This window comes from Nematolebias whitei, chromosome 13 (assembly GCF_014905685.2).
Source record: "Nematolebias whitei isolate Nwh7 chromosome 13, NemWhi1, whole genome shotgun sequence".
Classification (NCBI taxonomy): domain Eukaryota; kingdom Metazoa; phylum Chordata; class Actinopteri; order Cyprinodontiformes; family Rivulidae; genus Nematolebias; species Nematolebias whitei.
The window spans coordinates 26,199,549-26,224,301 of NC_056510.1; the positions used below are offsets into that span (position 1 = coordinate 26,199,549).

At 41.6% G+C, this 24,753-nt stretch overlaps 2 protein-coding genes across 2 annotated transcripts in view; both read right to left on the minus strand.

Annotated features, from left to right (window-relative positions):
• Positions 1–264: 264 nt before the first annotated feature.
• On the minus strand, positions 265–16,412 carry me3 (malic enzyme 3, NADP(+)-dependent, mitochondrial). The gene is made up of 15 exons (XM_037686527.1): positions 16,319–16,412; positions 15,688–15,917; positions 10,003–10,136; positions 8,905–9,054; positions 7,732–7,807; positions 7,500–7,661; positions 7,280–7,383; positions 7,100–7,209; positions 6,027–6,124; positions 5,812–5,925; positions 5,631–5,736; positions 3,998–4,140; positions 3,462–3,635; positions 3,227–3,325; positions 265–1,192 (listed from the first exon to the last, which is right to left on the minus strand). Exons 2-15 carry the CDS (start codon positions 15,910–15,912, stop codon positions 1,031–1,033), a joined length of 1,857 nt encoding a protein of 618 aa, XP_037542455.1. The 5' UTR covers positions 15,913–15,917; positions 16,319–16,412; the 3' UTR covers positions 265–1,030.
• Positions 16,413–17,802: 1,390 nt separating this feature from the next.
• Positions 17,803–24,753, minus strand: part of ildr1b (immunoglobulin-like domain containing receptor 1b) — a 16,942-nt gene continuing 9,991 nt past the window's right edge. The window contains exons 6-8 of the mRNA XM_037686528.1: positions 22,851–22,976; positions 21,739–22,604; positions 17,803–17,841 (exon numbers count right to left, since the gene is read on the minus strand). Of these exons, the coding sequence (XP_037542456.1) occupies positions 17,803–17,841; positions 21,739–22,604; positions 22,851–22,976 (1,031 nt within the window). The remainder of the gene's footprint in view (positions 17,842–21,738; positions 22,605–22,850; positions 22,977–24,753) is intronic.

The window sequence follows — 24,753 nt, forward strand, 5'->3', positions numbered from 1 at the left end:
TATTACATTTTTAAATAAAAGTACTGAGTCATAAACCAAATTGGACTTTGAGACTTCCTGTAAGACAGTGTGCAGGGAGACAATAATCCACGAATAAAGCTGAAACCAACCAGCAGGGGGCAGCAAAGCTCAGCAATCGTTCTACTGTTTGAACAGTTGCTTTAAAAAATATATAGAAAGGACAAAACTTTACTGTTTAGCTTTAGTAAGATAACTTTTTGAAGCTGAAAAATTGTCAAAATAAACTGCCACACATCTTGATATGACTTTTATTTAAAAATGTTCATGTTAACTTTGAAAACTTCAAGCATCCGTTTCAGTACTTCAGTTCTTCCACAGCATACATTTTTTGTTTTTCTTGGAGTACAATGTTCAGGTTATAAATGACTTTGGCCAAAACACAGCAAATATTCGAACAAAACTAAAGGCGACACACGCACTCGTGTACAAAAACTTATGAAGGTGACACTTAGAAACCTCTGACAATGCCTTCAGTCGGGACGCAAAAACAAGCATCCATTACAAATATCTGATCTTCACAGCAAAGCAGAGTTTTAAACGGAAACAAGTCAATTCTGTGAGCTTCAATACAAAACATCAACAGGAGCGTATAATATGAAAACCCAACGGGGACGGGGCGGATATGTCAAAGTTTAACTTGGAGCAGCGTCGTCTGTAGATCGAACAGAAAAGAAGCACAGAGCTTTTTATTTTACATTTTAAACAATAATTTGAGACCTCTGTGTCCGTGTTTCAACGTGAGGAAGGAGTGTGTGATACTGTAAGTGTTGAATACATCAACAACAACAAAACGATGGCAGGAGTGTAATTTTACTTACAGTTTCAGAAAACTTACAAAATAGAGCACAAACCGTGTAAATGACAAAACACTCAGCAGAAACAGAACAGATTAACGGTTTTAAATGTGTTTTTTTTTAAGAAGGACCATCTTTTTATGGCGTGCATAAATGAAAATCCTCTGACAAGAGGAAGTGAGCCTGTGTGTGACGGCGTGCTGAGTTTAGACTGATCACACGTCCTGGACGTTCATGGCTGCCTCAGGCCAGCTGTACGTGTCCAGAGTGAAGGAGTCGTAATCCGGACTGTAGATGTGAGACAGAACAAAGGCCTCCTTGTCTTTGGGTTCAGGATACACTGAAGCCATGTTGTTTGTGTAGGCGTAGTTGACAATCTGTCAGAGGAGGAAACCAGAGAGATGTGGTGATGAAACAGGTAAGTAAGCACTTGTCCTGCAGCAGCTGTGATTGTTCACTGATAACATCAATGTTAGTTTGATCCTCTGCCTCTTCTGATTGACGCTCTGATATTTAGGATGTTACTTCACTTTGTCAATTAAAAAAAACATCTTTTCTTAATACCATTTATATCCTGTTTGTGTAAAAACATAATTCGATGTCCATTGACTGTACTGACCAGTCAGAGAATACTACCTTTACTTACTGGGTGAAAAAAATTACTGTAATTTCCAGACTATAAGCCACTACTTTTGTCACAGGCTTTGAACACAGCGGTTTATACAATCCTGCAGCTAATTCATGGATTCTTTTTTTTTTTTGACGGGCTAACGAGCTTCATGCAGCCAAAACATTTAGCCTGGTTACACCCAGGCGCTCACAGGAGGACGATGAAGCTAGCAATCAATGACTTCATGGTAGGCTACTGTATTTATTCAATTTAATTTTTTTCTAACTAGCTGTGTTACAGGCACTGTTCAGAAAAAAAAATAATTACTTTACGCATTTGTGTATGTTACTGGTACATATTGTAGCATTCTGCTGTGGTTGACATCAGTCACATGGCCTCAGGGAGGGATTATGGGTAGAATTTATGTTCATTGTTAATAATTTCGGTTAGCTCTTTAGCTTTGTTCTTTTAGTGATTAGTCTGTTCTTAGCCTAGTTTATGTTTAATAGAGGAACCATGAGTGAGGGAGGTAGTTGTCATGAAGACCTGTGAGGTTCACTCTTTCTGTGTGTGTTGAACATATAAAACACCATGATTGGTTGATTCTTGATCCACAACAAGAGCTGCACATCTCTCTCAGTAGCTGTTTGCTGTCATCCATCCATCCATCCATCATCTTTACCCGCTTCTTCCTTTTCGGGTCACTGGTGCCCATATCCAGCGTCACTGTGCGAGAGACAGGGGCCCTGGACATGTCTCCAGTCCATCACAGGGACACAGAGACAACAACTCTCTCATTCACACCTAGAGACAATTTAGAGTCACCAATCAGCCGAACATGCATGTTTTTGGTCTGTGGGAGGAAACTGGAGTACCTGGAAAAAAATCCACACATGCACTGAGAAAAGATGCAAACTCCACCATGAAAGGTCCCGGGCTGGGATTTGAACCGGCGACCTTCTTGCTGAGAGGTGGCAGCTCTACCAACTGTGCAACCAGCTTTCACGCTATAGTATTTAATTAAAAGATTTTAAAAACCTTCTGTGTAAATATCTCATGTTACAACGTGGACACCTGTGGCTTATAAAGGTGCAGCCTAGATATGTACAAATTTAATTTAGTTTTTAATTTAGTGGGCGCGGCTTATATTCAGGTGCGATCAATAGTCCAGAAACTATGGTAGACACTGACCATGTTTTGCCCGTCATTGTGCATCTTTCTGATGAGACTCAACACTGTTCAATAAAGCACAGATGTAAAATTTAAAACTTCACAAGCAGCTCACCACAGGCCGCTCTGCAATGCATACTAAATTACTTTATCTAGTTATTTTATTTTGAAACCACAGTTACATTTATAAGATGTTTATTCTGATGACTCCAAACCATCATCAGGTTGGTAATTTTGTTTTTACAGGCAGCATCTCTATTATTTTTCCTCAAAGGTAGACTTCAGCAAAACCATTTGGAGCTGAAATTAGGGATTATAGTGATTATTTTACTCTGAAGTGCCAGTGAGCTGGGAAGAAGCAAAATAAATTATTTCAGATTTTTTTTTAATTTGACCTCAATAAGGCTCCAGCTGAAAAACCCCTTTCAGCTCAGGATGGAACTCTCAGAAATTATAATCCAATAAAATAAGTTTTATTAAAGTCTGTGCAAACAATCAGCATTCTTAGGCAGCAGCTTAATTTAGTGAGATTATCAGCGCTACAGTCCACTTCTCATTTAATCGTACAACGATTGAGATTGCGTAACAGACTGTCAGAGCGACGGGTTGACATGGATTAAAGATCACCTACCTTCACAGCAATTTTAAAAGACACCTCCCTGATGGTGTTGAGGGGAGGGTAAAGTCTTCCCTCAGCCAGGTTCTCCTCTGTTACCATGTTAGCTATGGCCTGATAGAAACAGAGTAAAATACACATGTAGGAGAGGTGAAGCCATATGAATCATGTGGCATAATATTTTTCCAATCACAGTATAAAATCTGTATGTCCAGCTCTTAATGAACACAGTAAGTGAGGAACCTTGTACCTCTGCAGTGGTGAGGAAGATGTCATCAGATATGTGGCGCACTCCGCATGCGATAATACCCAAAGCCACTCCAGGGAATACATAAGCGTTGTTTCCCTGCCCGGGAAAGAAGGTGCGTCCGTCGGACAGTGACACCTTCTCGAACGGACTCCCGCTGGCAAAGATGCCTCGGCCCTGATTAAAGAGACGGAACAAAAAAAGAGATTTGTATAACCCTAAATACAAAAGGAGGAGGACAAAATAAATATTCTAATAATATTTTATGTTGCACCGATACAAAACCACATTCATGACTTTGATTAAAATTGTTCACAAGATCTTTCTGTTGAACTTTTGAAGTCAGGCTAGTAAAACATGAGCGCTGAATTTGTGATCAGCTGGAAGAGGTACAGCAGAAAGCTTTTCAAAACCAGTTCTGTTCAGTAGCATCAGCATTGTTACAAAATAACACAGAAATCATGTGTACGACAGTAAGTGTTATCTCTGCTTTTAATAATTAAGGAAGGTTGTAAATGTAAACTGAGGATGAACTTTACCTCTGTGAGGTTGTAGCACTGCTCTGCCGTGCACTCAGCTTTGCTGGTAGGATTGCTCAAAGCAAAAATGATCGGCCTCTGATTGAAAGACGCCATGTCTTTGATAATCTTCTCCGTAAATGCCCCCCCGATAGCAGCCACGCCTTTAAGACAAACTCCAGTCAGTTTCTCACATCAAAGACTCTAAGGAAACCAGTGAATGAATTAAATTACTGCAGAATAGGGCTGGGCGATAAGGACCTAAATTGATATCTCGATATTTCCAAGATAAATCGCGATATACAATATATATCTCAATATTTTTCTTTCCATAAATAACAAAAATATATTTCTGAATCAAAGCCTTGTCCCAGTTGTCACAGGCACATTTATTAACAACAGCTGTAACTACAAAATAAATGTCTAAAAAATAAACTATTTACATATATTAAAGTTTGTTTTTTTAGACATGTATTTACATATACAAGTACAAGTTTCAAGACATAACGTCCATAGAAAAATCAAAGTAAATATGTTCTTGTTTTTAGTATGTCACCCTGTTTTACAGCACCCTGATTTATTAATAAATCTGAAGTCTGGTTCTAATGAAGTATATTCATTCAACCTTTAATAACCTTTATTAACAAAGCTCTGACTCTGAAAGTGCAGAGCTCAGTTGGAGGTTTGTTTTTTTTTTCTCTCTGGACATGGACGAAGCCTTGTTGTTCAAGCTTGTTTGTGCTTTATTGCTGTGTCTAAATACCAGAAGAAACACAGCAAATAAATCATCCTAAACTGTTTATTTGTCTCCATGTTTTTTAATGAGAAGACAACTTCATATCTTGCCACTGTAAATCAGTTCACTTCCTGGAGAACACCAAACCTCTGCTTTGTAGCACCTATCCAGTCGTTTTAACACCTATGAGGAATGTAGAGTATAAGGCCCTATTTACACGGACACGATGGGGGGAAAACGTAGGTTTTTTGTATGTTAATTAGAGGAAAAGATCCACGTTGACATGGACAGATTTTGGGTTTACATGCATCCGGAGGATCTGAATTTATATGGAGCCGTCAGCTGCCTTGTGTGAAAAACAATATTCTCCATGGTCTTCTGTCTCATCTTCTGCTCATGCTGAGTCCATTTTTGAAAAATGACAAAATGTAACTCCTAAAACTGCTAAAACTTGATGCCACTTCATTTTTGTTTTTATTTACAGAAGAAGAAGTGTCTTCAAAGATTTTTGTGTCGTTTCTTTCAGTAGTTCTTGGTGCAGCGAGCGGGGGAACAGGTTAGTTCAACAGGTTGACTCGACTGCACAGTGCAGTGCGAATGCAAACGCACCAGCTCAAATGTAAACAAAATGTTGTTAATATTGGTCCTCAACTGAACCGAGTCTACCGGACTATCAGGTGTGAAAACAACAACCTATATCATTTTGTATCAGTATAGTCTCATTTTATATCGTGAATTAAATTATATTGATATTTTAAAAATATCGATATATCGCCCAGCCCTACTGCAGAATAAGTAGTTTTTCTTTAGCTTTGCAGCTATAACACTTAATAGCACTCGAGAGCCATTTAATAAAGTTTCAAATGTGTTTTTTGTGCGTGATGCTGACTGAAACATTGTTTGTTTTTTTTATTTCACCTATAATGGCAGTGGGTTTGATGACGTGCACCACCTCCTCCAGAGTCTTCAGGTGTGGATGCTCATGAGCAAACTCAGCCTTCTCGTGGTTCAGATGGCTTCTTCCCTGTACACAATAAAAACTTTATTTTGTTATTCTAAACCTCCTTCATTAGAATGAACAGCGAACCAGACGCTGTACCTTTACAATGAGGCCTTTTGAATCGACCATCCAAATCCTCTTGGCAGCCTCTTCTCTGCTCACTCCCTCTTTGGCCATGGCCATCATGAGTAGATGGGCAATACCCAGAGCTGCCTGGTGGGAGAACAAACTAAATCCATCTGCATCAAATGTTTCAAGTTTCTTCGGACTGCAAATTCATCATCAAAGCCGAGGAACCGCTTATCTCCGCTCACCTCGCCTGCTCCCTGGAAAACAAACGTGTGGTCCAACAGTTTGTTTTTGGTGATCTTCAAAGCTGCAAAGATTCCTGCAACAGCTACAGAAGCTGTGCCTGTATAAAAAAATAAAAAGTTTCTCTGAGAGGAGAGTTTAGTTTACAGTGAACAATGTCCACTTGTCACATCAGATATTTGACCAAAGAGTTTTTTAATTATTTAAGGGTCATTTTTCAAAAATAGACACATCTCTGGTCATGAAAGACTAGATCTCATCCATGGAGGTAACTGTGCTCATTAATGATCACAAGATAAAAAGCTTCAACATTTAGGACAGGTAGTGAGACAGTTGCTACAGACTAACAAAAGATCTGCTGAAGCACGGATCAGTGCAGCGCTGGTGTGACTGGATAAACTAACAGATACTACAATTAACCCAGAGAAGTTGTTTTAGTTTGAACTTTATGGTGTTAAAAATATAAAGATAGTAAAATAAAAAAAAGGACAAAAACGCACATCCTGGGGTATCTATAAATGTGTTTCTTACTGACAGCAACTAATACAAAAGAACAAAAAATCTTAAATTGATTCAGTTTATGTCTCCAAGTCATGAATACTAATGAAAGTTCTCATCTGTAAAGTCCTGCTCCTAAGCCTGAACTTTGACCCCTTGAGGTCCCTGAATCTTCCAAACGTTACAATTACTGATGAGTTTCAGTAACCATCAGGACCAGGAGACTTAACTCTAAATTTAAGGAGACAACCTTCTGGTTCCAAACTAACCTGCTGTCAATGTGCACTAGATGATCAGACCGAACCTGAGTAACTGGCTACTCTTGAAAAAAAGATGCAAATACAAATGAGCTAGAAAAATGTCATTGTCAATATGCAAAGTCCAAATTTTTAACCACACCAGAAAGGACAAGGCACGAATATGTTGTAAAGAGTTTTCCTTAAAATAAGCTGCTTAAATCTCAGAGCATGTAGTGATAGAAACAGTCATTTTACTGTATGATGCAGGTCTTTATAATGAATTATTTCAGTTACTTTCCTTAATGCAACATTGAACTATAAAAACATTAACACTGTACCTTGGATATCGTCGTTAAAGGTGCAGTATCGATTCCTGTACTTGTTAAGGATACGAAAGGCATTGCTGTTGGCAAAATCTTCAAACTGTATCAAGCAGTTCATCCCGTATCTGCAGAGAAACAGAATCATTGCACAACAAAATCACAACATTTCATTAGTTTGGGTTTGTTTTCACTCACTTGTCCGTCACCGCCTGCATAAACTCATCAATGAGCTCATCGTACTCCTTCCCTCTGATTCTCTTGTGCTTCAGTCCGATGTACAGTGGGTCGTCAAGCAGCGCCTGGAATAGTTAAACATGTCTTTAAATCATCGAGCACCTACTTGATTCATTCTCTAATCTCATCTGAAGTTAACTCTGAAGTTTTTGCCTTCCTGCTGCTCTGAGGTCAGGCTCACCTGGTTGTCGGTGCCGACGTCCAGCAGAACTGGGAGACACTGCTGTGGGGGAACCCCGCCGCAGGCTGTGTAGAGAGCCAGCTTCCCCACAGGAATTCCCATCCCATAGCTGCCCAGGTCACCCAGTCCAAGGATTCGCTCCCCATCTGTCACCACGATGGCCTGGAAGGTTCAAACGCATTAGCAATAGGTCCAAAGTGTTAACTCACGAGGAGCTGGGTGCTGCGTGGACCTTGATATCTTCTTCAGGCCAGGAGTTGAGCATGGTGGCGATGTGTCCTCGGTCATGAATGGTGATGAAGAGTCCTCTGAAAACATGCAGAGGAAAGCATAAATTCTCCATTACACAAACTATTCTGAAGGATTAATAAAAAAATAATTTGTCAAAATGTTTCTAAAAAATACAATACAAGAATTAAGGTGTACTATATCACCTTTAATCAACAGCAGCTAAATATCCAATTATGGCAAATTTGTCCAGTGGTTCACAACCCTGGTCCTCGAGGAATACTACCCTGCATGGTTTAGATGTTTCCCCACTCCAGCACACCTGATTCAGGGATTTAGTTACTTCAAGTTCTGCAGAAGCCTTATTATTCACCCATTCATTCAAATCAGCTGTGTCAAAGTAGGGAAACAATGTGCAGGATGGTGTTCCTCAAGGACCATGGTTGGGAACCACTGAATTTGGTCGTTTTCACACCTGATAGTCCGGTAGACTCGGTTCGACTGGGGACAAAATTTGGAACATTTGTTTACATTTTCAGCTGGTGTGGTTTGCATTCACTGAGTGCAACTTACTTCTGGAAATAAAAACAAAAATGGAGTGGCGTCAAATTTGAGCAGTTTTAGTTTTTCGGTTTTGTCATTTTTCAACAAAGGACTCAACATGAGCGCAAGATGAGGCAGAAGACCATGGAGAATGTTGTTTTTCACACAAGGTGGCTGACGGCTCCATATGAGGTAAGAGAAATGCGCGTTTGTTTTGGTTGTATTTACACAGAATGCCCTGCGCTGTAGTCCACTTCCTGCTTTTGAAGCAGTCTCCGGTCTGCTTGCATTCACACTGCATTCGAACATTTGTTTACAAAAACAGAGTTCACTTCAACCGAACCGAGACCTAGGTTTTTAGGCAAACAAGAGTTTGCGTTTTTGGTCCGCATGAGAATTCGATTGTGCATTCACACCTCCCCAAACGAACCGAACTTTCTAGGCAAACAGACTAGAGTTCAATTAAAGCGGACTAAACAGGGTTGGTGTGAATGCACCCCAAGTCTGATGATATTGTAACCTCTATAAATAAGGTGCAGTTCTCAGCTTGCTCAACCCTCAAAATTTCTGATGCTTGTAGCTGATGTGAACACATCGTATAAATTTTTAAATGTACAATAAACATTAATCTCACCGCGGTCTCCTGAAGGCGAGCCCATACTGCTGACAGGCCAGACCAACAGTGGGAGTGTAGACAATGGGCATGAACTGCTCGATGTCAGAGGTCAGCACCCGGTAGAACAGCTTCTCATTCCTGTCCTGCAGCGTCATCAGCAGGATGTACCTGAGACAAAGGGAAGCAACCAATCAAAAGTTATTTTGTTCAGAAATGTACAAAAGCATTCGTCTTTTAATTAACTGTGAATGTGCTGGTAGGGATGAAACGTGTACGCATCACTCTAGTGATAATGCACGTGTATCAAGTTTCATAAAATTATCTAGAGCAGAGCAGAAGTTATGGACCGGACAAGTTTACAAATGTAACGCCCTGCCTTTAATGGGCGTATGAAAATATTTTTATAGCAGTTGGTGCCTGATCTATAATGTTAGGAAATTTTTGGACACAGGTTATGAATGCTTTTAACTACTATGGCTGAGAATGTTAACTCTGCCCATGAACCATATGTTTGGGTTAGTAGAAAGATGAATGAGGAGCTGAGTGAGGCTGCTACGTGCAGCTGTTGCTTCAAGGACGCCTCAGAGTCTGTGAGCTCGGCTGAACTGATAAGAGTATAAAAACAAGATACACACACTGCTCGTGGCAGATTCTTGTAACTGGTTTTCATGTGTACTTCCTAGATCTGTGTAACTTGTCCTGAAAATCTGTCCTTGCAAGTAAAAACCGATTAAAAATCTTCTCCTGTGGTCGAATGTGGCTTCTTTTGAGTAAGTAAGATAAAGTGAGAATAGTTTTCTCCAACATATAAATCTCTAAGTTGCCATCAAAATTGCATTACACAGCTGATTACATAAATTCTTATATTTAAGAGCTTGAAAAGTATAAAGGGGATGGTGTATGATGTGCAACTTAAAGTCAGCCCTTGAACATTGCTTTAAAAGCCTTCAACTCCATACTGAATAAACGTTGAATTAAATGAGAAAGACGAGCAGTGGGACATGCTGAGGAGGGTTTAACCCAGAAAGCGAGCCGGCCTGAACTGATTGAACATCTGCGATGTGATAATCTTGAAGATCACTTTGCGATGCTTTATTAGAAATGTCTAAGACTCACTTGTCCAGGGCGTTTGAGCGTGTTTCGTAGCTCTTAACGACCCGCAGCACTTGTACATCCTGGGAGAGGAAGCAGGGGGGCAGCAGGCCATGGATACCCAGCTGTAAGCGCTCCTCCAAAGTAAATGCCATGCCCTGCAGAGTGGAAGAGACATTGTTGTATAACACTGTGATGCCTGGGAGGAGTCGCAAAGAGCTAAAGCCCCTAAACTAAATAAAAAGGCAGAAAATACAGACAACAGTGACTCATGTGTTAGTCATCACACAAAGCGGGGAGTTATGACTCATACAAATAAAAAGGTCTTTTTGTAAGGGCTGCTTCTAATTAGGACACTTTTGCATGAGAAAATACAAACAGTGGAAACAATGGTTGGAAACTTGGGAGCAGCAAACAACAAGCGGAGGACAAATGATTTTGCAACACTGCTGGATCCTTCTAATTTAAAAAAAAATGTGGATAAAAATGAATAAAGATTGTGCAAGTAATGTTGAAAATATGTTTTTTACATGGCTATTTGATGTAAAAACTGGACTGCTGCAATAAAACTTGGTTTCCATCAGCATTTCTAACTGATGTGGTTTACATTCCTGGATTGTGTTGATAATCAGAACAGCCCTCCCAAAATTTAAAATGTGGGAAAGAGTGGAAAAAATGATTACTTAAACTGAGCTTTTATTCTGCACAGCTCTCTGGTTAGCATTACTGTTTTTGTTGTTGCAATGAAGGCGTCCCAAACACCATCTACCGGGGAGTGTGAGCTTTAATCTATTTATTCTGTCCAATGGAGTGGGTGCCTGAACCCACACCCCTGTCAGCTCCACTTCTCTTTCCTCATCTTGCTTTGTGGCTCTTGTTTCCTCTCAAGAAGAGTAAACTGGCTTTGTAGCTTCAATTTGTATTTGAATTTACTCATATCTTAGGGAATTTTTCATGCTAGCAGAATTTAATGTGAAATTAGATAGCAGGTTTTTACAACCGCATCATCTGAAGTGTAACACAAGCTGCATTGTTTCGAGGAGCATTTTGATGAAAGATGCTCCACGTCACAGCTGAGCGTTTCCTACCACATAAAAAAAAAGACCTACTGCAGCTGCACAACTCAAGGTTTCAAGAAATGGTTCACTGGAAGAAGACTGGATAACAAATCAGATCAGAACTACACAGGAAAAGAAAACTCCCAGAAAAAACTAAACCTAAAATAACCTCAGCTCACACATGCGGATGGAAAACTTTTCAGTGTCAGCAAGTGTATTTATACTGCTGTGAAAACAGTCCAAGTCAGAGATTAAGAATTAGTTCAAAGTTATAGCAAGCTGGTAAAAAACAAAACAAAAACAAAAAAAACAACTAAACTAAACATTAAAGTGACAAAACCCGACCTTGATTTTAGGAGCTCTAACCAGATTATAGACCTCAAACCAATCTCCCATTCGTCTAAAAACTTCTTGAGAAAATAGTTGCAAATCAGTTGCGTGAACATCTGGACAGAAATAATCCGAGACGGTTCAGTCAGGGTTTAGAGCTCATCATAGCACAGAAACAGCACTGGTGAAAGTTACTGATATCCTCATGGCCTCAGACCGTGAACTTACATCTATAATGGTTCTGTTAGACCTCAGTCCTGCATTTGATACAAATGATCAACAAATTATATTACGGTCAATGGACTGTACTTATACATCGCCTTTCTATCTCATCAAGATACTCAAAGATCTTTACAACACAATCTGTGCCTCATTCACTCATTCATACAGCACTCTACTAGATTTTTTACAAAGATTAATCAGTGCTTTATCACATTCATACACTGATGGGACACACATCGGAGGCAATGAGGGGTTCAGTGTCTTGCCCAGAGACACTTCAGCATGTGACTGCTGGTGGAATCGAACCCCCAACACTCCCATTGGAGGACGACTGCTTTAACCACTCATCCACAGCCCTCCAAGGTCTGAACATGATATTAGGAGCAGCTATAAAATGGTTCAAATCCTGTTTATCATATAGATAACAGTTTGTTCATGTTAATAATGAATCTTCCTCATACACCAGTTAGTCATGGAGCTCCTCAAGGTTCAGTGCTTGGACCAATGTTATTTACATTATATATATGATTCCACTATGTAAAGTTATTACACATCATGAGATAAATTTTCATTGATATGCTGACAGTACTCTTTACAATACTATACTTTACTCTGCTTTACTATACTCAATACTTTATCCATGAAATCTGATTACCCGTACCTATTACTTAGATTACAAGCTTGTCTTAAAAGATATGAGCAACTTTTAATTTTATGCTTTTAAACTCAAGTGATAGATTTGGGGATTTTGGGACCTGGTCATCTTAAATCCTATAATAAATCATAAATCCTATAGTTGAGCGTTGACGGGTTTCCTGAGGTATCCACTAGTTATGCTGCTATAAGCATAAACTGCTAGAGGACAAACTGACCACAGTCCCTCATTCTGCTGTTGTTTTTAATTATTTCTATTGTTAATAGGTTTTTCTTACCACATAAACCACACCATGACAAGCCATTCTGTGTTTGTCTCTTTTCTGTCCTCTATAACCCCAGCCAACTGAGGCAGAGAGCCGTTATCTTGAGCCTGGCTCTGCTGGAGGATTTTCCTGTTTAAAAGGGAGTTTTTCCTTTTCACTGTTGTCATTGTGCTTCTAAGGACGATGGACTGAACAAAGAGATTTGACACAATCTGCTTCCTTAGATGATTTTTACTAATTGGCATGTTATGTTGTTGTTGTTTTTCTTTTGGTTTCTCCCTTATGCAGGAATCACCACAGCTACCAAACTTGTATGAAATATTTGGCCAATGTTTTACAACAGATGACCTTCTTGATGCAACCTGGACTCGAACCTGCAACCTCAGGATTCCTGGACCACAGCTCTGACCACCGAGATACTGCAGCCTCAATAATTGGCACTTTATAATGTATATAAATGTTTTGTACAGTGCCCTGAGACGTTGTGAACTGGTACTATATAAGGCTGCAGTTAAAGTAATCTACAATTAATCTAATCTCTTTATCTACACCTTATCATTGTACGTGTGAGACTACAAAGGCTGTTAGTTTTATTACAGTAAAGAAAGGATGGACGTGTGCGGACTCTGACATTTGCTAATTTACTGGAATTAGTTTGATACGTTCGCAAAAGTAAGAGTGAACTGGAGCTGATTTTCAACAGTGAAAATGGGACTGTACCACATAGTGACTCATTAAAAACAGGAAATTGATCTGAAAGCATTTGAGCTGCTCACTTTTTAAACCATATTGTTCCAAACCAGGCCGTAAGCTAGTATACGTTAGCTTTTTTTAATCCAAGTGAGGCTCCTCTTCCTGACTGCACACATCTGACCTGTGAGTCAGGATGCAAGTGCTGACTGAGCATGTGCAGTTGAAGGAACTGAGACCGAAACACCCATCAACAAAAAGTCAACTCAGCTCAAGCTGCTGCAGCAGTTCTGTTCTTCTCAAGCTAACCGTTTGCAACAGATGGTTGAATATCTAATTTTTACGAAAGTAGTAGAGATTTCAACCCATATTATGTATTACAGTAGCAAAGACAAGAAAACAATAGCGACATCACTCTTATAAATGTCTAAAATCTGTAGCTTTTATGATGTTTTTCTTCTTTTTTGTCTGTTTATGTTAATCCATCATCACTATGCTGGATATAATACCTGTACACACAGTTGAGACAATGCAGTAAAAGTACAAGATCAGTTTTTATGGTTTAAATTACACTTTTCCCCCACAAGAACCATTTTAAACTCCTTTGAGATAAATGGATGTAATTAAACACTGATTCACATCATCTTTAGCGTGACATTTAACCCATTATAAACATGAAGGAGCCTGAGTAATACCCAACTGTGCATGAGCAGTCCTTGTAATCTCACTATAGCAAACACAACATAAACTGTATTAACATAAAGGTCTAATTAAACAACAATTTACTATTATGTTTTATGCATCATATTAAACGGTAATGAGACTCAGTTTCACTGTTATATCAACGTCACAAACATAGCTTCCTTAACGAAAACCCGCATTTTGGGTTAAGAAGACATTTGTTTATTTTCATGACAAAATTGTAATTTATTAAATGTGCTAATAAAGCAAATATTGTCTCATCATTTTTGTTGTATCTATATGGTTAGAGGCTCCACTACCACCATTATCCCTGATTAAAATTAACAGAAATATTACACAAGATCCATAATGGCATAACCTCAATAATCCAGAGTCTGATGAGTTTTGCTCTATTCCCCTGTTTTTTATACAATAATTTTGGAAAAAGATAATTTTATGTTAAATTAAAAGAACTATTCAACCGCTGCTCAACTGCCTGGCTGACATCAGGGACTGGATGGCTTTAAATTTCTTAAGTTTCAATGAAAAGAAGTCTGAAGTCATGTTGTTCCCTCCCAACGACACGATCACAAACCACTGCATCGACCTCTCCGCTCTAACCCTGTCAGAAAAACAAAGAGTCACTAATCTGGGCGTGATAATGGACCCTTCCCTGAAACTTAATCATGTAAACATGATTGTTAAATCATGCTTCTTCCAACTGAGGCAGCTGTCTAAACTGAAGCCCATATTGTCCAAAAATAACCTGGAGACAGTAATACATGCATTCATTACATCTAGGCTTGATTACTGCAATTCGCTCCCGTTTGGTATCAGTCAGACCTCCATTGCACGACTACAACTGGTCCAGAATGCAGCAGCCCGATTTTTAACCAGTACAGGCAAAAGAGAGCACTTTACACCAGTTTTGGCCTCACTGCACTGGTTACTGGTTCACTTTCGAATCCAGTTCAAAATACTCATGTATGTCTACAAATCCCTGAACAATCCCCCCCCCCCCATCTCTCTGATCTGCTACAACCGTATGTCCCACCACGTTCCCTGAGGTCAGCGGACCAGTTGCTCCTCATAGTTCCAGGAACTCGTCTTAAGCGCAGAGGTGACAGGGCCTTCTCTGTAGCAGGACCAAGATTCTGGAATGAGTTACCTCTGCTTGTCAGACAGGCCCCCTCCCTCTTGGTTTTCAAGTCCCGTTTAAAAACTCATTACTATACGGTGGCTTTCAACACAAGATGATCTGTGTTTTGATCCTGTACGCTCCACACTGGTTTGTCGTCATTATCTGCATCGGTTTATGTCTTTATTCTGATTTACTTCATTTTGTATTTTGCTTTGTGTGTTACCTGTTGTTTTGTCTGTACAGCAATTTGGGTGGCCTTGTTGCTGTTTTAAGTGCTTTATAAATAAAGTGGTATGGTATGGTATCAACTTTGAAAATACGTGCAATGCTGTGTGACATTGCAGAAAATCATGCTCATAGTATGAGTTGGGACTGACTCTCAGCTACTACCACGTCAAATATTAGCTCAATATTTGTAAGACTGACTAAGGTCACTTGGCTCTGGCTACTACTTTTTAAAGCTTTGCTGCATTTCCTGTTCAGCTGAAGTGTTGTATGAGCAGAAAACGACTAGTTTTATAATGAAATCATCTGTATAAGCAGGCCTGTTTACATACAGTTTACTGAGAACAGTACAGTTCTGTGCAGACTACATAAATATGATCCATCATACTTACCTTACTTTAGCATATTTATATATTCAGATATGACCTCTTGATGAGCTTACCTTGTTCAGGTGGGGGTTTCTGGTAATGTCATAGCCTCTCTTCTTGGTAAACACGCTGCCCTTTCGGGTCGTCCCTGAGTGGCAGACCCGCACAGCCTGGACAGCGGCCCTGTCAGCCAGCTGCCAGCCGGCAGGGTGACTCGGAGAGGCGGCCAGCGTCCTCAATCCGCCCGCTGTTGCGCGTCGGCACAGAGACAAAGCAGCTTTTCCTGGGAGGGAGTTCATGGTGCCTGCGCAGAAACATCCAGGGTGAAAATCACAACTTACCCAGCGGTGAAAGCCGAGTAGCACTTGGAGAAATGGGCACACGCGGCCCCATGATGCCAAACAACCTGTGCGTAAACAACCTGCTTCACACCACTAACCTCGAAGAGCCACTTCTTCCGTAGGCGCCGCGGGTATCTACACAAATGGTCTAAAAGCTTGTAAACTATTCAACTACTCGTACTAAACAACCAGCCGAAATGTTAAGTGTCTTTGTATATGAACGCTATTGTGTGGAGCTACTTCCTGCCTACTAGCTATTGTTAGCTGCTATTGTTTTTATAAAAAACACGGGTTTCTTTAAGGAATAACCGGCTACAGCTAACAAATCCAACGTTAACAATTAGATAACATTCATTAACCTCACCTGGAAAAAGCCGGCGGTTGTTTTTCAGAAGAGGGGGCTCGACAGCTGATCAGGAGGACATTGGGAGTTTCACTTCCCCCCGGTGTGGATAAGCCCGCCCAGCGCCCCGCCTCTTCACGCTCCACAGGCACTCTCATTCCAACGACAGGTGTCCAGACCAATGAAAGAACAGCTCCCAAGCAGGCCCCGCCCTCCTGGCTGCTCCGTATCCACCAATGAGAGAGCAGCAGTGCGGGAAGGTCCCGCCCTCTCTGCTCCATATAAGGCTACAGCTTCAGCAGTTTATGTTCTGCAGTTTTGACCTGGGCATTCTTACAAATGACTCAGTCTAAACGAGTCTGGGTCTTTCTGACCCAAAAACAAACCTATGTATATTTTTTAAACTTTAAAATAATAACGTATACATTTAAGAGAATGTCATCGTTATTATAAGATATGTTATTGATCAGGGTCTCCCTCTGCTGGAACTTCCCATTATTTCAAGGGATTCAACAAGAGTTTTAACGGTGAGGAACCCTCAGGACCTTGGTCCTGAAGACATTTTTTAACCGTTTTCTATTATCTACCCGGATGATTGAGCTTACTAAGATTTTTTTCACATACTGTATGTGCAGCATGGGTATGCTGAATGCTTGTAAAGCAGGGCTATTCAACTAAATTGATCAGGGGGGCAAAGTTACTGAATGCCAAGAGCTCAGGGGCTGAATATTCAGTAGTTATTGTAATTAAGTAAGTTTGTTTTATTGTTTAAATCTAGTTATTTTTTAAATGAACTCAATGGTGGGCCGAACTGAGTTAATCTGTGGGCCTGATTTGGCCCCCGGGCCACCAGATGAATAGCCCTGTTGTAAAGCATAAAGTCAATCCATTTGCATAAATGATGTTTTAGCTGTGATAATTGCTAATTTCCACACAAACCAACAGAAGAAATGACTCCTTTATTGTGTCTAAAATATTTAATCAAAAATCCACATATTACAAAATTATACAGCTAGTCATAATCATAAGAAAAAGCTAGTTAAAATTGCACTTATTCAGTATTTTGATGTGGTTGGTTTAGTGTGAATAATAAGGACTTTCAAAATGTCTAAAAATCTGCCTTCGTACAGATATTTCTGTTGTTTCTGCCTCAAACCAATACTATAAACAAACGTTTGAAATACTAACAAAGGTTATGCAAAAAAAAAAAGCTCAGTCAATTTCTGTTTCAACATATAACAAGTACAAAATATGAACAAATCTCACAGTAAATCTACATCAACAAAAGGAAAAACATACAACACACATAAAATCACATGCAAAATTAAAAATAGAGAATTACATTACTGTTGTGACAAACAGTAAGTACAGAGAACAAGTATACAGTACATGCACAATTTTATATTGTAAAACAATTCTTATCAGCTGACGGATCAAGTTACAAACTTCTACGTCTTCGTTTTCACCGTTATGGAAACGATAAAAGAAAGAAAAACGAAAATGTTTCAGATGACTACGCTGGTACTGCTATGGGAGCCTCTATCCTAAGAAGAAAAGTGACAAAAAGCAAGATTAGAGTCTAAAACGAAGGTGTAACAGTAACACATGCAAGTAGGCAAAAATGAATGAGCAAAAGATGCACAAGAAAATGAGAAAACATGGAAGTCAACACTAAAAGATATTAAGCGTGGTGTTACTGCCACGAAGAACTTAGTAAACGTATTGCAGCGTTCTGCTGACACTTGGTGGATGTGAGAAATGTATGGAACAAATGGAGATGTAGGTTATGTTCATGTTTGTGCTCCTAACTACTATTTAGTAAAAAAATGCTTTGAGATGTCTGATAAGAAATATTTTTAATGCCATATAGTTTCCATCCTGTGTTCCTTTAATAGATTATTTTGCTTCCAATCAAAAATCTACTGCGCCAATTTTTCAGATGCAGCAACATTTCAGACAGAAAAAATAGAGCAACACTTTCTGTCTGCATTGCAGCAGCACACTCACATGAGCCAGACACACAGAAGTCTGTTGGAGTCAGCATCCCCACCATCACAGACATCTACACCTCCAGATGCAGGAAGAGAGCCACCTGCATCATGAAGGACCCCACTCACCCAGCACACACACTTTTTGCCCCGCTTCCCTCAGGAAGGAGGTTCCATCCATCTATCCATCCATTTCTTCTGCTTATCCAGGGTCGGGTCGTGGGGGTAGCAGCCTAAGTAGGGAGGCCCAGACTTCCCTCTCCACAGCCACTTGGGCCAGCTCTTCCGGGGGAATCCCGAGGCGTTCCCAGGCCAGCCGAGAAACATAGTCCCTCCAGCGTGTCCTGGGTCTTCCTCTGGGCCTCCTTCCGGTGGGACGTGTCTGGAACACCTCACCAGGGAGGCGTCCAGAAGGCATCCTAAACAGATGCCCAAGCCACCTCAACTGGCTCCTCTCTATGTGGAGAAGCAGCGGCTCTACACTGAGTCCCTCCCGGATGATCGAGCTTCTCACCCTATCTCTAAGGAAGAGCCCAGACACCCTGCGGAAAAAACTCATTTCGGCCGCTTGTATCCAAGATCTCATTCTTTCGGTTACAACCCAAAGCTCGTGACCATAGATGAGGGTAGGAACGTAGATCGATCGGTAAATTGAGAGCTTCGCCTTTTGACTCAGCTCTCTCTTCACCACGACAGACCTGTACAGCGCCTGCTTCACTGCTGACGCTGCACCTATCCGCCTATCGATATCACGCTCCATTTTTCCCTCATTCGTGAACAAGACCCCAAGATACTTAAACTCCTCCACTTGGGGTAGGACCTCCTCCCTGACCCGGAGAGGGCACTCTACCCTTTTCCGGCTCAAGACCATGGCCTCGGATTTGGAGGAACTGATCTTCATCCCGGCTGCGTCGCATTCGGCTGCGAACCGCTCCAGCGAAAGCTGTAGATCATGATCTGATGAAGCCAATAGGACCACATCATCTGCAAAAAGCAGAGATGCAATCTTAAGGCCACCAAAACGTATCCCCTCAACACCTTGGCTGCGCCTAGAAATTCTGTCCATAAAAGTTATGAACAGAATCGGTGACAAAGGGCAACCATGGCGGAGTCCAACTCTCACCGGGAACAAGCCCGACTTACTGCCGGCGATGCCGACCAGGCTCTGACACCGGTCATACAGGGACCTAACAGCCCGTATCAAAGGGCCCGGTACCCCATACTCCCAGAGTACCTCCCACAGGGTTCCCCGAGGGACGCGGTCGAACGCCTTCTCCAAGTCCACAAAACACATGTAGACCGGTTGGGCAAACTCCCACGCACCCTCCAGGACCCTGCTGAGAGTGTAGAGCTGGTCCAGTGTTCCACGGCCAGGACGAAAACCACACTGCTCCTCCTGAATCCGAGGTTCGACTATTCGACAGACCCTCCTCTCCAGAACCCCCGAGTAGACCTTACCAGGGAGGCTTAAGAGCGTGATTCCCTGTAGTTGGAACACACTCTACGGTCCCCCTTTTTGAATAGGGGGACCACCACCCCGGTCTGCCAATCCAGGGGAACTTCCCCCGATGTCCACGCAATATTGCAGAGTCACGTAAGCCAACACAACCCTACAACATCCAGAGCCTTAAGGAACTCCGGGCGAATCTCATCCACCCCTGGGGCCCTGCCACCGAGGAGCTTTTTAACCACCTCGGTGACCTCAGCACCAGAGATTGGAGGGCCCGACCCAGAGTCCCCAGGCTCCGCTTCCTCAGTGGAAGACGTGCCGGTGGGATTGAGGAGGTCTTCAAAGTATTCCGCCCACCGACCCACAGCATCCCGAGTTGAGGTCAGCAGCACACCACTCCCACTATAAACAGTGTTGGTGGCGTACCGCTTTCCCCCCCTGAGACGCCGGATGGTGGACCAGAATTGCCTCGAAGCCGTGCGGAAATCATTCTCCATGGCCTCTCCGAACTCCTCCCATGCCCGAGTTTTTGCCTCACGACCACCCGAGCCGCATGTCGCTTGGACTGCCAGTACCCATTAGCTGCTTCCGGGGTCCCACAGGCCAAAAAGTCCCGATAGGACTCCTTCTTCAGCCTGACAGCATCCCTCACCCCTGAAGGAGGTTGAGGAGCATTAATTGTAGAACCACTGGACTGAGGAACAGCTTCTACCCTGAGGCTGTTAGACTCATGAATATCTACCCAAGATAATCACTGTGAAAAAACAAAAATCACTGTAGTGCCACTTGATTGTTGATATGTGCTGCTGATTATCCATGCTGCTGATCTCATGCTGCTGATTTATTTCATGCTGCTGTATTATTTCGTCCTCATCTGTTCACAGACTCATGCTCGTGCTGCTGTTGTTCGACTCATTTTTTTTTGTAACAATGGGGTTTAGCGTATTCTTAGTTTAGCGTATTTCTCAGTTCATATCTTAGAAGTTATTACTGTTTTTCTTTTACAATTTATACTTTTGTTGGATGTAACTGGGACCCTGTGTACATAATTTTGTTCCACCACATGTACCTCATGAGATGCCAATGACAGTAAAGGAAATTTGACCTTGATTTAATCTCAGAATTCTGAGATTAAAGTTAGAATCAATCTATCTAATTCTGATGTTTTTCCTCATAATTCTGATTTAATCTCATAATTCTGACTTTTTTTCCCTCAGGATTAAGAAGAAAAAAAAATGGCACAGTGGCCCCTAATCCTCTTCCATACAAAACAAATCTTCCTTCATCTATTCAGGCATCACTTTTACATCACCACTATTTAGACTGGTTGGTGTTGATTTTGTCACCTTTTGTTTTGAGGCATGTTTGACAGAATTCATGGAGTCAAACTATGTGGTATAACCACAGTTTTGCAACCACTGGTACACACTGGTTGCTTCAACACACGCTCATTGTTTTCAAGATCACAATTTTTACTCTGCTGTGGCCCCTTCCTTTGTAACTTGGGCCAAATGTGTGAACCAACCTGCTTCTCTCAGCCTGCAGTGATTCTAGTTGCCACGTTGACCTTCATTAAAACGGTCTGCAGTGCTGTTAAAAGTGCTGTGGACCCAGATAAATGTCTACCTGAACTCAAGCTTGAAACTCCTTTTTGAAGCAGGTGCATTAATAATTCTCTGTTTAGCATTTCACTTAGCACACTGACTCTGGCACATTTACTTGACTTACTTATACCACATCTGTGTTTGTATTTTTTAATCTTATACAAACAGCCCTACATGTCGTTTGTCTGAAATTTATTTAAAATATTGTATTTATGACTATTTGGTTTGCAGGTTCTGTTGACTGTGTTGAGATATCTCACTGCTTCAAAGTCACGATCATATTTAGGGTCGCAGCACTCGAAGGGTAAACAAGCAAGAGAAAAGGTGAAGAATGAAAGTGAGGAAACAGAACAAGACAAACTGAGCAAGGCTTAGCAGACTGCTGGTTCAGGATCTTACGGAAAGGTGGTCGTAGTTCCTGCGTCCGTTATCACGTCCAGGCTCGACAGAAAAGTAGCTGGGGGGCCTCTCTGGCCAATCCTTCCCTCTCCTGCCTTTTCTCCTTCTGCTGTCCTCCTCGTCTGAGCTCCAGGAGCCTTTTCGGTGCTGAGGAGGAGAGTAGCTCCTCTCCCTCCTACTGGATCTAGCGTGCAGCTCTTCAATCAGGTCATCTCGGCTTCGGGTACGTGGTTTGGACCTTCCTCTCCTCCTTCCACCCGAGCTTCCTCTCTCATTCCTTGAACCCCTGTGTGGTGCTCTTCCTCTCCTGTTGTCCAAGTCTGAGTCGTCGCTGTAATGTAGGATCCCCTGTATGTGCAGGGGTACGTCTCTGTACCCCCGGCCGTCCCGCTGGTAGCCTCCTCCAGAGCGGTTGGTGCTCCCGCTGGACTGACTGGATAATCTGGGATAGCCTCTGGTTCCATCTCCACCAGAGCCACTCCTGCGGGAGGAGAAGCTGGGTACTCGCTGGATAATAGGAGGCAGGGTGATGACTCTTCTCTCTTCATTTTTTACCCCCATCTCATCCAGCGCTGACAGCATGCTCGGGGGCCCAGGGGTGTAGGGGACTGATGGAGGAGAGGGCTGGGGCTGCAGTGGCACGTTCCGAACAGTCTGTGGAGCCCCCTGAGGGACCCCGACGTCCAGGCCCCTCACCTGGTTTTCCAGATAGTCCAGCACCTGGTTGTTTCCAGGACCGGGGCCACGCAGGCTGTTGTAGGTGTAATGTTGTGGAGGAGGTGGGGGTTGCTGTGGCACGGCTATAGGTGTCAGCTGAATAGGAGCCATGGCAAAGTTTGTTTTGACCGGATAATCTGTGGGTGAACCTGAAAGTAACACAACAAAGTACACAAAACACACAACAATGAACCTGCAACGTCTTCTTGTTTTAAGAAAAGAAATCAGTTTAACATTTACATATTTCAGGGCTAGAAAAAGTTCCTTAGCATGTTTTGTATTAAATAAATCACTGAAAATATGAATAAACCCTCGGGTCGCTGAAGCCAAACTAAACAAACACACCTTGGATACAGAAACAAACGATTTAACACAGAAGACGACATATTATTCACCTGGATAGAGTAAAGGTACACCCTGGGAGGAGGCGTTAGAGCTGATGTTTGTATAAATAGGTTGACCGTTCATCCATGGAGCCATAAATTTCTGAGTTTCTTTCAGCATCCGGTGCTGCATCACAACTGAAATCAGAGCAGAGACGAGAACGGTTCAAATGATGGAAACTGACCCCGAACTAGTTGATTTTAATATAAAGTTAGGTATTAAAAATACAAATGTTTCTGTACATAAAAGAAAAGCTAAACAATTAGTTTTGAAATTACACAATGCACATTTCATTTTGTCAACAGCAGAATTCCCTCTTTACTAAATAAATATTTTAACTTTTGTTTAATTATATTATTGGAAAATATTTTACCCTGGTTTGTAAATCAAGTTCCAAAGTAGTTAAACAAAGAAACAAAAAATATATATTTACACAATTAATCTGGCAGCTAAAATCCATGATCAAAAGAAAGATTAATTCTGCACATCACATACAGCACTGTGCAACAAGTTTTACAAACACAAAATTAGTCCATGAAAAAAAGACTCATTATTGAGACCATGTGGAATATTAATAATAATAATAATAATAATAATAATAATAATAATAATAATAATACTTTATTTATAAAGCCCTTTAAAAAAACCACAGCTGCAACAAAGTGCTGTACACATAAAATCAAGAATGTTTAAACACATAAAAATAAAACAGTTGTTAAACATTAAGATCAATAAAAACAATAAAAACAGTGCAGAACAAATTCAGTGTGTGCTAAAAGCCGGGGAGTAAAAATGTGTTTTTAAAAGAGTTTTAAAACTGGACAGTGACGGGGCTCATCTGATGGGAAGAGGGAGATCGTTCCACAGTCTTGGAGCAGCAACAAAAAAGCTCTGTCCCCTCTGAACCTCTGTTTGGACCTCGGCACCTCCAGGAGCAGCTGATCTGAGGCACCGAGCAGGAGATTATGGGCGAAGCAGCTCAGAGACGTGGGGGGGGGGGGGGGGGGGGCTTGCTCATAATAATGTGTTATGTGTTGTCATCATCGTGTGTTCCCATACAATGGCAAAAATGGCTCTCTGCATTTAACCCATCGCGCCTGAGATACGCTCAGGTGGAGCAGTGAGCAGCTATTGAGCTATTGAAAGCTGCTCGTGGAGCAATTATTAGGGATGGGGCCGATCCGATCCCGTATTGGTATCGGGCTCTGATACCAGCATATTTATGTATCGGATTTTCTGATTCAACCTGCCGATATTTCCGATCCATGATGCATGACTGCGGTTGCGTTGCACGTTGACTTCAAACTATGGAATGGATTTCCTGAACGGCGGCGTGTCTCATGAGCCTAATAATAAGACCAGCCTCACATTCAAGAAATCCATTTCATAGTTTGCAGCCAGCTACAACGTGAGGACTGAGTTAGCAGCACTGTGGCTAACAGCTAACAAACTTTTCATATAAACATGTCCACCGTGTTGAAGTATTTTACACTAGAAACACCACAAAACAAGACAGTAATGTGCAATGTCTGCAGAGCCATAGCGCCACATTAAACCACGGTAAAGTTAGTTTTACGATGGACATTCGAGCTCCGTGGCTTCAGCGGTCTGTTATTTTCGTTCAGTCTGGAGAAGGCAGTCTGATCTCGGTCAGCCACGCTCAGTCTGTCCGTGTCGGAGGAGGGGCAGACTGAGTGTGGCTGACCGAGATCAGGCTGTTTGCTTCGGATTGAACAAGAAAAACACATCGCTGAAGCCCCGGAGCTCGAATGTTTACAGAGAAGTTGCTAAACTTCATCGTAATTAATGACAAACCGCTGTCAGTTGTAGAAAACGAAGGATTTTGCAGCTTGATACTTGCAGCCAAGATATAGTTTACCCTCCAGAGATATTTATCAGTACAACAGTAGACAA

Coding starts and splice junctions, on each gene's coding strand:
- me3 (XM_037686527.1), bottom strand. CDS start 15,912: ATGAACTCCCTCCCAGGAAAAGCTGCTTTGTCTCTGTGCCGACGCGCA. Junction 5,926..6,026: donor TTTTCCAGGGAGCAGGCGAG/GTGAGCGGAGAT, acceptor TTCTCCCACCAG/GCAGCTCTGGGTATTGCCCA. Junction 4,141..5,630: donor CAAACCCACTGCCATTATAG/GTGAAATAAAAA, acceptor TTTGTCTTAAAG/GCGTGGCTGCTATCGGGGGG.